The sequence below is a fragment of the Orbicella faveolata genome, unplaced genomic scaffold (genome assembly GCF_042242905.1).
Source record: "Orbicella faveolata isolate gen_17 unplaced genomic scaffold, um_ofav_v1 contig_13, whole genome shotgun sequence".
Lineage (NCBI taxonomy): Eukaryota > Metazoa > Cnidaria > Anthozoa > Scleractinia > Merulinidae > Orbicella > Orbicella faveolata.
In genome coordinates this window covers 2,462,501-2,477,500 of record NW_028301540.1, presented here as the reverse complement: position 1 = coordinate 2,477,500, position 15,000 = coordinate 2,462,501, and the positions used below count along the sequence as shown (strand labels likewise).

The window sequence follows — 15,000 nt, the reverse complement described above, 5'->3', positions numbered from 1 at the left end:
AGAAGATCCTGAAAAAATTATTTGTCGTTAAGGGAAATGTTAACAAAATTTCCTGAGGCACACTACTTCGGTCAGTGCCAAACAACAACAACAACAACAACAACAACAACAACAACAAAACAACAACAACAAGGAATACAACAATATTCCCTTTGAAGCCAAATGTGGGTTGGTTAAGATGGCTGGACATCGACTGAGTTTTCTTTTGCACGTTTAAGGGACACTGTTTCGGCTGACACATCGTGTTGTAACATAAACTCGCCTTATCATCTTGCAAAAGAAAGAAAAATAAACAAAAAGCAAAATGGCCAAAGCAAAGAAATAATCGATTAAATAGAAAACAAAAAGTGAATGAAAGATTCAAAAACAAAAGTTGTTCACATCTGCGTTGCTTGGATGTTTCTTTGGAAGATGATAAAAAATGCGCGTAAGGCTGTTTTAGTGGCCCACTTGGCAAAATCTTAGTTCGTCACAGAATGTGGTTCAAGTACAACAACAACTTTATTTGTACTCAATATTTATACATAAGTTAAACTAATAAGCAAAACATTAAAAAAGTATCGTTTACTCAAAATAACCATAAGGCTGGAATACAGGGCAGTTGTCAATAGCAACGTAGTCGTTAGCTACAATGCTGTCATGATTGGAAATTACACAATTATTTGGTCAATTTTTTTACATTTTTTTCAGTCCGTACCAGGATCAATTTAATTATTTACAAAGACATGTGGTTATGTCTGCAAAGATCCCCCTAAACGCTTAGTGAGGTCGAACAATTCCTGGAGTACAGTGGAAAACTTAGAATGCATACTATGGACAAACTAGTAGAAACACAAATCATTTTTTTTTTCAACAAAGCATGCTTTGTTTGTTACTTAAAGGAATTAATTTGTTTTCAGTCGGTTACATTATGTACAATGAAAATTTTAATATGGCCTCAGTTAGATTTGTTTTCATTCATTCAACGATGTCGGGAGTGCTAACTGGTCGCTCGTGATATTCAAATGACTCATTCGAAAAAGCTGTAACGTTTACCACGGGGTCCAAAGAGTTATGAACACCCATCTCGTTCATAATCAACTCAAGTTTCTCTTCCTGCTCGGCCTCTATGGAATATGCTTGGACTATACTGTCCAAGCGTCGGAACAGATCTTTCTTGGTCGCCTGTAATCTTCTCAGTTCAGACTTAGTGACATCCTCTGCGAAACGCACTTTCTTTCCCTTCTTATTAAGATGGCAGCGATGCTCATTCCTTGCATGCTTCGGATATACAATAATATTACTGCCTTGATCAAAGAAGGACTTTTTTTTCGAGTTGTTTTGCTTCGCATTTCCTGATGCTTTTTTCCTGATGCTTGACCGGGCTAACGTTTCCTCGAGTTTCCGTTGGCGTAAACCAGTACTTATCTTATCATAAAATTGATGCCGTTGGTTTGTTTCTTTCCAGCTGCATTCGTCCACGCCAGGGTCGTAAAGTGGGCTTTCCTTTGCAGTGTTATTTGCTTCTGCAAGTGCGTCGTTCAGTATGACGATGAAGAAGTTCATCGCCAAAATGGTAGTACTCAGCAGAATCATGGCTGCGAAAATTCTTCCGAACATTCTGCTGGTGAGCTCTAACTGATTGACTGGCCTTGCTTTCACTCGACCCAGAGTCAACTCTGTTTGGAAAAAGCTAGCTTTTAGAAACGATGAATAGCGCTCAAATCCCGCACCGAAAATCAGAATACCAAAGTGCAAGAAGGCAATGAAAAGAATTAAGAAAATAACACTGAAAGATGCGAGATGTCTCCAACTGTGCTTCAATGTTATGGAAAACACAGCAACGTGTTTATTGAATCTTATCAGGCGCAAGAGTTTCACAGAGATTACAAATACCAACAAACCAAGAACGACATTATCTACCTCGCGCCAAACCAGAGCTTCTTGGAAACTGACATGACCATACACGTTTTCTTGCAATTTTCTGATCGCCGAAGACACTTTTTCCGATTGTACCACATACATAATAATAGCTAGCAAGGAGAAAAACAATTGACACAGTTCTATCAAGTTCCAGAAGGATTTAAAATACCGGAAACCCCGTTTGTAGAGCTTGTAACTCTCTCGTCCAAGGTACCACAGCACGAAGATGATAAATAAAAGAACACAGATAATATACAACTGTTTGGCGGCGGTCTGAGTGGAGGGAAAAGAGAGAACATCAATTCTCTTGAACGTTGCCGTGTGTCCTGATGCCCCAACTTCGTAGAAATACGTTGCAATAGCTAAAACGTTTACTGACGGGTTGAAGGCTGAGAATTCCACAATAACAGCTCTGGTTTGTCTGTCCAGCCAGTCATTAGTTTTTAAATTCTTAATAATGCTAAAACCTGTTGCGTTCTCGTATCCTAAGTCAGCCACGAATCCTCCTCCAGGGTAAAATGAGAATTGTCCCCACTTGGGCACAGTTTCACTCTCCCCCGGATTCTGATATCGCCAGGGCTTCGGGCAAAGTCGGAGTAGCTCCTCGTGACTCGAGGAGTTGTCGGTGGGCTTCCAGGTTGGTTTACTATAGGGGGTTCTATCTTCATTTTCTAGCCCGTATCCGTCGTAGCACACCGAAAACATTCTCGTCATATAGTCAACTTTACAGGATGCTGAAATGTTTACAAAACCATTATTAGAAAATAGCTGTTCATGCCTTAAAGAAGGCTCTGTTCTACTGCAAAGTGGTTCATCAGAACATACTAGCTAATTCTGTAATCAAAATTAACCTACTTTGACAAATTTCCAAGTAGATATAGCTCATAACCTGTTTTTCTCACACTTCAAGGGTCCAACAACACGTTGAAGGAACAAGCATATTTTCTTTGGACAATTTTAGTTAACGCAATATATTGCTGTAAAGAAAATACGATCATGACTTACATTCGGTCGCGAGTGAAATCAATTTAGCCTAAACGCTGAATTGCAATTTCATTCTTTCCTAAAACATATGCCGTTCATTTATTTTTCTAGATTATATTCGGTTTGAGCTATTTTATTCTTAATTCCATGGTTACCGGCGGTGTTTTTTTTCCTATTTTCCGCACCAATATTATCCACTTTTCTTCCTTGTTTCGTGGTCGGAAATGCGATCGAAACCAAAACGACTTTGTAACAGTGATGCCGCCCTTGGCAGGTGTCAAAATAACTCCTGTAGCTATGTCAGCGCACTGGACAAGTCCGCCACGTGATAAATATCCCGAATTATAATCCATCGAGTATTTTCACTCGCAGGCGATTGGTCTAAACACTGAATTCTGAGACCATAACTTACTCGGTTTAACTCTTAGCTGCCGGGCTCGAGCCATCCCAACAAGGACTGAGTGCTTGTTTCCAATGTACACTGTTTGATTCTCTTGTTGGCCATTGTACCATCTGCCCGCGAACACACCTGGGATTAAAGCGTCATTTAACCAGCTCCAGAGCTTCTCCTTACCATTAACCTATCATAGAGAAAAGACAAAGAGGAAATGGACCGGTGAATATTAACTACTTAATAACCGAGAGTGAGGTCGTTACGGGAAAATCTCAAACTGAGGCCTCGCCGTATTGACTGAGCGATAGCGAGGTCAATACGGTAGGCCGAGGTTTGAGATTTTCCCGTAACGACCGAACGGTCGAGGTTATTAAGTTGTTTATTATATGGCTCATCAATAAAGAGAAAAATCGTTCGAGCGGAAGTCGTCAATTTACATCCGGCGATGCGCGCGTTTACCGATTCATTCATCGTCTCAAACCCAGGGTAAAACTACACAGTCAGTGAACTTCACCACTGTATTACGTATTCCGTTAAAAACACTCATTTCTTTACGGAAAAGTCACTGTCACAGCCTCAAAAACGTATTTTAGTATCGTGGTACCACAAGTTGATGGGGGAGTTTTTCCGACTTTTGGGGCGAAACGTCAACGCATATAGAAAAGACAGCAAGTGCTTCAAAATTGTTCAAACCAACCGTCTTTCGGTGAAACAAAATACTAATGCTTCAGAATGCACTGCTCAAAATAAACTTAACTCGATCTTCGCATTCGCTTTCGACAACATATCTTCGCCTTCTTCATTCTGGGATTTATGGATGAACATTTCAAGCCTTGTGAACGTCTGCAGTTATCAGAAACACTGCTACCGACAGAAACCGCCCGATTGTTTACATCTGATGATCCTGGAAGCTGATTTACACTTGCTTGTGTCAAAGCGAGGGAATCTATTTGATGAGAACTTTGACGGAGTTCAATACTTCGGTAATTGCTGTGACTAAGATGATAACTTATAAGTTTCTTTGTGGTGTTCTGCTCAGGATGCATGGCAGATCTGCCGATGGTGTTTTTCACTTAGCGATTTTAGCTTTACTTAAGACAAGGCAAACTTTGATTGTTTTTCACTAGTGCCCGCCAAGGTTACCGACTGGTAAGTCATCTATATAAATTTTATTAAAGAAATATCTCTAAACTTTTAGCTACCGACATTCTCGTACTGATTTTAATCGGCTTTCATCGCTTCAATGCGCTTGAATTTTCAGAACCGGGCTCTTCCTAATTTGCATAATCCGTAATCAGCCCGTGGGCATTACGGCTGCATAATGACCGCTCAGGTATCGCTCTTAGCCAATCAGAGCGCGCGTTATATCGGCCACAAGCCAAAGCCATATAATAAATGAATGTGATTGAACTAACGAGAGGTCCATATTGGGGCAATATTTCCCTTGTTCTTTTTTTCCCCCAAGGTTATGGACGGAGCCGAAATCGCTTCAATTCCACATGTCTTGTGACGCCACGTTCTGAGCACTAAAATAGGTTGGCCTCATTCTCGGGGTGCGTTCGACTGACCTTATTCCAGAATAAAAATATCGCTATAATGCTCAATTGAAAACCTTCTCTAGCAACATTGAGCGGTTTCCAATTGAATATCGTAAAACCAAAACCAAAGTAATCACTTACTAAGCCAATCACAAAAGACACAGATCAATGAACCAATCGATAATCGAGGTAAATGCATGAAGCTGACGCGACGCGCGGGAAAACGTGTGCGGGCAAGTCACGATTGGTTATTTTTGACAAAATGGCGCGAGTTTTTTAAGCCAATCGTGTAGCATGATATGACAAAACCAATTTACCTTTCGACACTCAATTGAAAACCGCTTTAACTTAGTTGAATTAATTGAATAACATTTCGCTTTGGTTTTAAGCATCACGCTTACTGTTCGTGCTGCTCGTTTTGTAAAATATGTTGAACTGAACAGCTCAACAAATGAAAAACCAAACGAATCCACAAGATTACTTAGTTTGGAGTTAACCCAGACTTGTTTCGTTATTGACAGTACTTACCTTTTCAAAGTTTGGTAACCCATCCCGGATGGCCTTTGTCATGTGATATTGGTAAGTATTCCGGTTGCCATAACACAAGACCATCACCAGGAAGGTGAACAGGAAGTAAACGACAATCTCGAAGAAAAGAAGCGACAAGTGCTTTTTCTTTAGCTGTTGTTTCCTCATGTCTTCCACTTCAGATAGCTTCATTTTCCACAGTCGCTGTTGTGAGGGGCTACTTTTAGCTGCTTCATGGCTTTGGCGTCCTTCAGATCTACTCTTTTTCCATTTGACAATGGCGGCGAGGAATATCGCTATGAATAACACTTTAGCAGGTTCTGTAATTGTCACATCCTTCCCCAGTGATACAAGCGTTGACGTTAGCCACTGCTCGCTGGTGCTCTTTCCCCAAATCAAGCTGTAGAAGATGGTAAACGAAGCAGAAACACTACAAAAACCAAACAAGAAGAACCAGGCCAGGTAAGTAAGCCACTTAGCTTTACGACAACACGGAGTCTCACTTACTCCTTTCTGAAAAAGGAATACTGTCACAATGTTTATGGGTGCAACAATAAGTGCACTTTTAAAAGTGATAATAATTTGAGCCCACGAGAATTTCAGAGGTCCTACTTGTAGGACTTGCTCAGATTTGCCATTCAACTTATAGAACATCGCGTTAGCAAACATGGCTGTAAGCAGCACTGAAAGGCAGCACGACGCTCGCTGTACTCTTGTAAAGCGGCTTCTCCTCGGCTTCGCTAGAACTGAAACCCAAAGATGGGTTTCAGTCAGACCTCTCCACCAACGTTTTAGCATCTCGTGTCTAAAAGTGCCCTCATTTGGCGCCTGTTCAATGATTCGCTCAATTCGACCGTCTTCTCGCTCCAGGGCAAGCCACTGGCTGCTGGTAAACGCCCAAGCCTGATTCACCTGTTCGTCAATAACAACGATTTCTTCTAGAAACCAGGAAGGGCTCTCACCAGAGTTGTCATGACCAATTCGCACTGCCTGAATCGTACCAAGAGACTGGCTAAGATTAAGAACAAACACATCCGTGTTTCCACGAGTAAAGAGAAAATTATCCACGCCAGGCTCGTCTAAGTTGAGCTGAACGATTCCGCTGCTTCCTTCACTACCGTATATCTCCATGGCAACCTTAGCTGTTGTACCTGAATTTCTCCACACCCCCGTGGAAATGATTATTCGATAGATGTGTGAGCAGCTTGCTGTGGAGGGCAGATGCACTGGCAGACCAGTCTAGAAATCAAAGTAGATTTCATTAATTAATGTACTGTGAGATACTAGACCTGAAGGTTTAATGGCTCAAGCTAAGGTCTTGATAATAACGAATAAACTGGAGCCCCGGTAAAACGGTCACCAACGGGCCATGAAAATTTCAGAGCATTAATGGGATCTATTTTAAGTGACGTCTTTGTGAAGGAAATTGTGTTTGATATGTTAACGACAGAGGTCAATGACATGTTACAGGCGTTTGAATAAAAAAGAGAATCGCTCAATATTTTTTCTTTTGTTTGACCAATCAAAAGAAAAAAAAAGGCGTATTTGGTTGGTTGTAAGTTGGGATTTCAGAACGTAACCGTTGGCCGTATTAACAGGGTGGCCGCATGGACGGGGTTTTCGTATAAGAAAATGCACTGACGTTTCGCCAGGACAAAAAAACAACACGGCCGTAATAACGAGGTGACCGTAAGGAGGTGTTCCGCTAAATTTAATTCGTTTCTATATCAACCAATCAATCAACTTTAATTGCCACTTTTTTTTCTTACATAAATCACTTGACTCTACCATTGCTTATGTACCAGCTGGATCATTTCAGTAGGCGTGTTAGAGAATTAAAAAGTATTTGAAAAAGCTTAATCCTTTTTGAAGATATAGAGTTTGGAACTTTGAATTTCCCTCGACTTTGTTACTAATTTAAGAACATTTAGAAAACTGATTCATTTCTTCATTTCTTCAAGACGGATTAAGCTTTTTCAGTAATAAAAGATGTCCAACAATAGCAATTAAATGTAGCAATGACGATAGATGCGAATACAGCCCTAACACTACTGGAAAAAAGACCGGAAAACATTTTCAGGCTTTGAACGGGATTCGAACCCACAATCTTTGCGTTACCGGTGCAATGCTCTCCCAACTGAGCTATCAAAGCCACATGAGAGCGGTCGTGTGTGGGTTGGCCCTTTATGTTCAGTGGACGTAATACTCGGCTTAAGTATGTGAATTCCATAATAATAGCTGTCCAACAGTAGCAAAGCCTGAATTTTTATCAGGTCTTTTTTCCAGTAGTGATATGGCTGCATTCGCATCCATCATTATGTCTACATGTTAAGAAGACAGTTCCGAAGTGGCGTGACGCGCGAATAGCGCGCGCGCGCACGGGAACATTTTGAATTTAAGTTACGCGTACGTTAGTTGCGCTTACGAATTTAAGTTGCGGGGACGTTTATCGGCAGAGTTTTAGACAGTTTCCAGTGAGCAGTTGTTGTGCCCTTTAGAGAGTTTTGTGCCGTTTAGAGTTTACCGTTTTACCGATTTTGAAGTGTTTTGGTCGAGTACCGTTTCCGTTTACCGCTTACGAACACCACATTTAATTGCTACTGTTGGACATCCATTATTATGGATTCACATACTTGAGCCGAGTATCACGCCCACTGAACATAAGATCGCTCTAATGTGGCTTAGATAGCCCAGTTGGGAGAGCATTGCACCGGTAACGCAAAGGTCGTGGGTTCCAATCCCGTTCAAAGCCTGAAAATGTTTTCAGGTCTTTTTTCCAGTAGTGTTATGGCTGCATTCGCATCTATCATCATGTCTTTTTCAATAAGTTTTTCGCATTTCACTTTATCTCAATGAGTTCTTTCCGAATCAATTACATTGGTTAACAGGGAAACTAAAATTTGCCTTGAGCTCTGTGACGTCATTTTCTCGCCGAAAAATATTTAAGTAATAATAATGAAAAACCCTCATACGATTGTTTGAAATTAAAAGTTCTATCACTGCAAAGTTTGAGCTCCATCGGATAAAAGACCGAAAAGTTTCCCCGAGGTTGCAGCTTCAAGCCCTCTGCTAGCCCGGTGTGCTTAAATTTACAACACTTTTTTCACAAGCTACATTTGCATGAATTCCAAATTGTTGAACTGAAATCGTTAGATTCCAGGGTACAACCCGGCAAGTTTGCAAAATATTCAAAACAGCGGATTTTACAGTTGAACCCAACATTAATTCTTATACCTTGAAGTGGTTAAACTTCCTCTAATTAGTCATGTTGTAACTTAGTTTTATATATAGGGCCATAACGGAGACTGCAGTCTTGACTGTAATTATGTACGCTATTGAAATAAATTGTCATCATCAATGCTCACATTTCTAGCGTCTTTTTTATCCGCTTTTCTGACGATAACCAGCACGACAATATAGCACAGGAGAACTACAGAGATCATCACAGTAACTACAACATTTCCAGTTTCTTGGAGATCCTTGAATTCCACCGAGACCTTGTCAAAATCAATGGGATTCGGTTTAATCAAAAGAGCTCCTCCAAATGAAGTCAGATGATTACAGGAACAATTAATAAATCCGTTCAATGTTGCTGATAAAACCTGGTAAAAAATATACAGAAAAAAAACCCCTTCAAATTAGATTAAATCATTTAAAATTCTCCACATTGTCATTTGTAGTACAATTAATAAATCCGTTCAATGTTGCTGATAAAACCTGGTAAAAAATATACAGAAAAAAAACCCCCTTCAAATTAGATTAAATCATTTAAAATTCTCCACATTGTCATTTGTAGTACGTAGGCTGGCAAAAGCTGATAACATTGCTTGTAAAACGTCCTATCAAAAAATATTTTTTATCTCTGCTAGTCTGTTAAAAATTTCATCATAAAAGGAATTTCACCACAGTCTTGAAATAATCACTTCATCACGGGTTGCAAATTTGTCGTAAACAAGCACTAGAATGCTACAGCCTGCGTCAAATTACGAAAACTATTAAATGCCCTGGACAATTGCCGCGGATTACTCTTTCATATCAGAATTTCAGAAGCAGAGGCTTCTAAAGATCACTAGATTGCAAAATTGAAAATGACAAATGAGACCTGAATGAAGAACGTTTACACCACTCACCCGACAGCCCTCTGTTATCCACTTTTCCCTCTCCTCTGACCAGAAGACGCAGCTTCCAAGGGCCACCCTCAGAGTATAGTTTTGATCCGATCTGGAATCGTATACTGGCACCACAGTTACATTTTCGCCCTGAGGGGGAGTGGGAGGGGGGTCCTTGACCTCGACACATGAACGCTTTTGTCGTCTATTTCTGAAACACGATCTTTTCTCCCTCTTGTGAGAGTTTGTTCCACTTCTGTTATAGCCTTGCACTCCAAGAAAGTACTTCCCTGGTCGCTTGGCGAGAGCTTCTATTGGACTCGTTAGCTGGGAACATTTAGTTTTGCCATCCTTTCTGCTATGCGCACTCGGGGACCAAACACACTTTTCGCTCTTCGAGACAGTGGCATTGAGGTCATGCACTTGGGTGGTTGGCCGCTGACCATATCGCAAGTACACAAACAGATTTGTATTTGCCTCAGTAGGCGTGATTTCCAGCATTATCAGGGTATTTTCGTATTCAACATCAATTACGTGAAAACGCAGATTATCATTCTGGGTGAAATACTGCGGACTTTCAAGAGACACCGTCTGGGGTTTTAATGGTGCAACAATGATAACGTTGTTTGAGAGATTTGAAACTTTGATCAGCTTGCGTGTGTCATCTTTCAAGTCCAGAGCTAAGACATCAGAGTTGACTCTTTGCTTAGTACTGTCCCAGGTGTAAGGATTGAATGGGATTGATAGCATCTGCAAAAAGAACACAAACTGTCAACTGCACGGCATTAATAACGTTAAAGGGATGGTGTCCCATATGAGATATCGTGTTTAAACAAGTATGGCAAATAACATCTGTAGACCTAGCTGACTGCCCTTTTTAATTCTCTAGTTATTTCAGGTAGCCTGGTTCCTAACACTGTTTAAGTAATTGAAAGCATGTCCTGAGTTTCTATCGAGTTTTAGTATAAATCTACTAGCGTTCCTTGATTACGAATACCGTTCTCTGATTGGCTACGCTACTCACTATTGATGCTGTGATAGATACTGAGTAGCGTAGCAGTGTGCCCTTGTTAGCAAAATGACGGTCGGTTCTTGGCGTTTTCGAAGTGTCTGCGAAGAGGATTTAGATAAAGTTTTCAACGACTAGTAGATTTATACGAAAACAATTAGATTATTCGCTCTCGATTTCTATGCGTGATAGAAATCTCGAGCTCATAATCTAATTGTTAAATAGAAACACGGGTTCTCCCAAACTTTCACGAGTGTTTCTATAACTCGATAGCAACACGGAGAACATGTTTTCTATTTCTGTTAGAAAACACCGCGACGAAAAAAAGAAAAACAACTTGTTAACTTTGATTGTCAAAATGCAAATTCTCTTTGCTCGAGTCATCATTACGTCAACAGCTCGTGCTAGTTCTGTGTTTCTATCGAGGTAAAGAAACACGATTTTTAACCAATCAGTGCGCGTATTTTCTTAGGACTGTTTTCTAATAATATTTTTGTTAGTCCAAGGGGGAAATAAAGCTTGTTGTTGTAATGGAGATTAGGGAAGAGATCTATAGCTTTCGATAAGCAGTCAAATCCGCTGTTACAACACAAAAGAAATGTACCTGGATTTAAACACCACGTGCCAGGCCATGGTGCTACTCAAAAAACGTTTTGTTTAGCGACTATCTAATTGTACACTTTATTTTCGGTCACGGGCGGAACAGTAAGTTTCTCGGTGTTTCTCGAGATGAAGTGGAGGGAAACATCTCTAACCACACGTTTCAGAAATGTCAGGTTTAAAAGCAAAACAAACTTGTTTCTCTCAGGACGGTCATCATCTGCTGCTTGATACAATATCCATACCTGAGTACCCACAAAACTTGCTCCTTGTATTCCGCTGGACTTCAATGCTTTCCTTTCAGCCGGCAAAACAAATCTAGCACCTCTCTCTTCAATTTTTAATCCTTCAAGTTTATCCGGGCTATGGCGGTCTAAGGTCATGGTCAGTCCTGTAGTCTCAATCGATATCATTTCTTCATCCGGAACTCTTAGTGCCAGCACTGCATCTCCAACTAAGCTGATGATGTTCATGGATCTCTTGACTATACGTTTACCCTGAAAAACAAAGCAAAACAAAATAAAAACAAAAAAGAGCTGTCTTATAAATCAAACTCCAAGGTACTCACATGAGGTCAACCAATCACAAGAAAAGCAACAGTTTACACAATGAATCAATCCATGCCATGACAAAAAACTGAAGTAGATGCTGTCAAGCTTGGGAAAACATGTGACCAGCTGCATATCATACAACAAGTGGAAAGGCGGGAATGGCACTTGCTTCAGAGCCAAGCAATGAAAAAACATGCATGAAACCCGCGCCAAGTGTGTGAAAATATGTAAGCCAAGTCACGTGTGGGAAAACATGTAACCAGTGCTAAGCATAGGAAAACATACAAGGCGAGTCAGGTGTGGGAAAACATGTAACCAGTGCCAAACATAAAAAAACATGTACGGCGAGTCATGTGTGGGAAAACATGTAACCAGTGCCAAGGATAGGAAAACATGTACGGCGAGTCATGTGTGGGAAAACATGTAACCAGTGCCAAGGATAGGAAAACATGTAACGTGAGTCATGTGTGGGAAAACATGTAACCAGTGCCAAGCATAGGAAAATATACAAGGCGAGTCATGTGTGGGAAAACATGTAACCAGTGCCAAGCATAGAAAAACATGTACGGCGAGTCATGTGTGGGAAAACATGTAACCAGTGCCAAGCATAGGAAAACATGTAACGCGAGTCATGTGTGGGGAAAACATGTAACCAGTGCCAAGCATAGAAAAACATGTACGGCGAGTCATGTGTGGGAAAACATGTAGTCAGTGCTAAGCATAGGAAAACATGTAACGCGAGTCATGTGTGGGAAAACATGTAACCAGTGCCAAGCATAGGAAAACATGTAAGGCGAGTCATGTGTGGGAAAACATGTAACCAGTGTCAAGTAAAGGAAAACATGTAAGCCAAGTCATGTGTGGGAAAACATGTAACCAGTTGTTGGCATAGGAAAACATACAAGGCGAGTCATGTGTGGGAAAACATGTAACCAGTGCCAAGCATAGGAAAACATTGAAGGCGAGACATGTGTTGCAAAACGTGTAACCAGTGCCAAGCAAAGAAAAACATGTAACCAGTGCCAAGCGTATAAAAACATGCAAGGCAAGTCATGCTTAGGAAAACATGTAACCAGTGCGAAGTATGGGAAAACGTGTAACCAGTGTCAAGCATATAGAAAAACATGTAAGGCGAGTCATGTGTGGGAAACCATGTAACCAGTGCCAAGCATAGAAAAACGTGTAAGGCGAGTCATGTGTGGGAAACCATGTAACCAGTGTCAAGTGTAGGAAAACATGTAAGGCGAGTCATGTGTGGGAAACATGTAACCAGTGTCAAGTACAGGAAAACATGTAAGGCGAGTCATGTGTGGGAAAACAGGTAACCAGTGCCAAGCTTGGGAAAAATCTAACCACTGTAACAAGTGTTAGTGTAAAGATTCGTCACTTAATTATTAGTGCCAAATGCAAGTTAGGTAATGTTAAGGAAATATGATTACAGTCGAAGTTATAGATCGAAGTGTGTCCTTGCGCATTTCAATGAAGTAACAATTTACAGCCATTAACAATGCAAGATCGCAAATATTAACCTTTTCTTGAAGATCAGAACCAACATCTCCTGATGCAATGACTGCTCCTGCCTTCAGCAAGCTGTTAAGACAGGAACCTAAGTTTTCTGCAGATTGGGTAACCAGCGATATCTTTGCCACATCTTTTGCTTGACTAGTACTCCATAAGAGTGATGTCATTGACTCAATAGCAGACAATGAAGATTCCTATCAAAATAAAGTGTCGTCAGCAACAAAAAAAGTTCTTTTATCTTTTTCTCAGCTCGTGAGTCGGCAGAATTAAACAAATCCTGCAATCTGATTGGTTCCTGGAGCGAGCGGAATTTTCTCATCCGGACCGCCACAGCGGGCGGAATCCGTCGTGTTGATCTATTTTCGTGAACGAATTAGCGGTAATCGTCAATGCTTCGCCATTTTTACACTTCTATCGACGATTAATCAACGCAAGTTTACCTCTATTCACCTTTAAATGGCAAGGAAAGTCACTGTAAGTAAATTCAATTGAGTCTTTTGAAGTTGTGAGAGTTTGTTTGGCTGTTTGTAGCTCGGCGCTGTAATCTCTGTACAGTTTTGAGTAAAAAATGAGCCAGTTTCAGTCGAATTTACCTGTCTGATCGTTGCTGTATTTGAAAAAATTTCTGTGGAGTGCACTTTACGAATTTCCTCGCTATCTGGTACCCAATTTACGGTAGAAAAGTCTGATTTCGAGTGATTCGCAACGACTGACAGAAATTGTTTTTGTAGTATAATTTCAAACTTTGCACGAAATTTCACACCGGAGAAACCATTTTGGAGAACTCAACTGGTAAACCAATGCAACTAACATAAAGTAGCTCGAAATAAATCTGTTCTTTAATACATCTTTCTTTGTCTAGTATCTGAGTTACTCGCTCGTTCGCTCGTTAGATTTTTTACGAATGATTTGTAGACGGCGCGTAAGGCGATTCAATGACAAAGTTGCCTAAACAAACCCTCTTGTAAGCCAGTTTACCGCAGGAAAAAAAACATAAACATGTTATTGGCCGGCTCATGGTCGGTCCGTATAAGCCGGCCAATAACATGTTTATGTTTTTTGTTTGTTTTTTTTATCATATCACCCGTACGGCCCCGCGCGCAATTTCCTTGGAAAACCATAAGAAGAAAGGTCCCGTATGAGGGCCGTACGCGTCGAAGTGATAGGGCCGGAAAAACGCGCACGGCCCTACTAGAAACGCTTACGGCCCTACTAGAAATGCGTACGGCCTTCCTAGAAACTCGATGCGAGTTAATGATTAAAAAATTTTGTCGTTGCAAAATTTTGCTCTCTTCAAAATGAGTGATGAAAGCGAACATTCTGAGAGCGAATTTTACTATCCAGGCGAACTGTCCGATGCAGAACTACTTCGAAAGCACAGAAAGAAAGTCAACACCCCTTACAACTGAAGAAGTTCACAACTTTCTCAGAAGCCAACAACAAGCAAACAGGCAGTCAAGAAAACAACTTTTCCGCATGAACTGTCCGATAATTAACCTTCGGAATAAGCAAACAGTCTTGAGGCGAAAATTCTTTCAGAAATCAAGAATTCATCGTGGATCAAAAGCAAGAAAACCGGCCAGTCGCGAAGAACACAAAGTACGATATAAATGTTTTCTTCGAGGTTCCAGAGTTGTGAGAAGCGAAATCACAGACATACCTTTATGTAGGATAAATTGCTCTGCAGTTTCTACATCAGTGTTGTTTGAAGAGACAAAACTGAGTACGAACACAAGTTCACAATTTACCGTACAATTCATCCAGATAATAAAACTCGCTTGTGTTTAATGTGTAATTTCCACTACACAGCAAAACCGGCAAAGTCAGCAAACCAGACACGGTGTCATTAATATTCAGTTGCTGG

At 40.7% G+C, this 15,000-nt stretch overlaps 1 protein-coding gene across 1 annotated transcript in view; it reads right to left on the bottom strand.

Moving 5' to 3' along the window:
- Window positions 1–479: 479 nt before the first annotated feature.
- LOC149114631 (polycystin-1-like protein 2) overlaps window positions 480–15,000 on the bottom strand; it is a 28,967-nt gene continuing 14,446 nt past the window's right edge. Inside the window, exons 6-12 of the mRNA XM_089283930.1 lie at window positions 13,145–13,330; window positions 11,310–11,561; window positions 9,477–10,205; window positions 8,712–8,948; window positions 5,347–6,585; window positions 3,299–3,467; window positions 480–2,636 (exon numbers count right to left, since the gene is read on the bottom strand). Of these exons, the coding sequence (XP_089140056.1) occupies window positions 958–2,636; window positions 3,299–3,467; window positions 5,347–6,585; window positions 8,712–8,948; window positions 9,477–10,205; window positions 11,310–11,561; window positions 13,145–13,330 (4,491 nt within the window). The 3' untranslated portion in view covers window positions 480–957. The remainder of the gene's footprint in view (window positions 2,637–3,298; window positions 3,468–5,346; window positions 6,586–8,711; window positions 8,949–9,476; window positions 10,206–11,309; window positions 11,562–13,144; window positions 13,331–15,000) is intronic.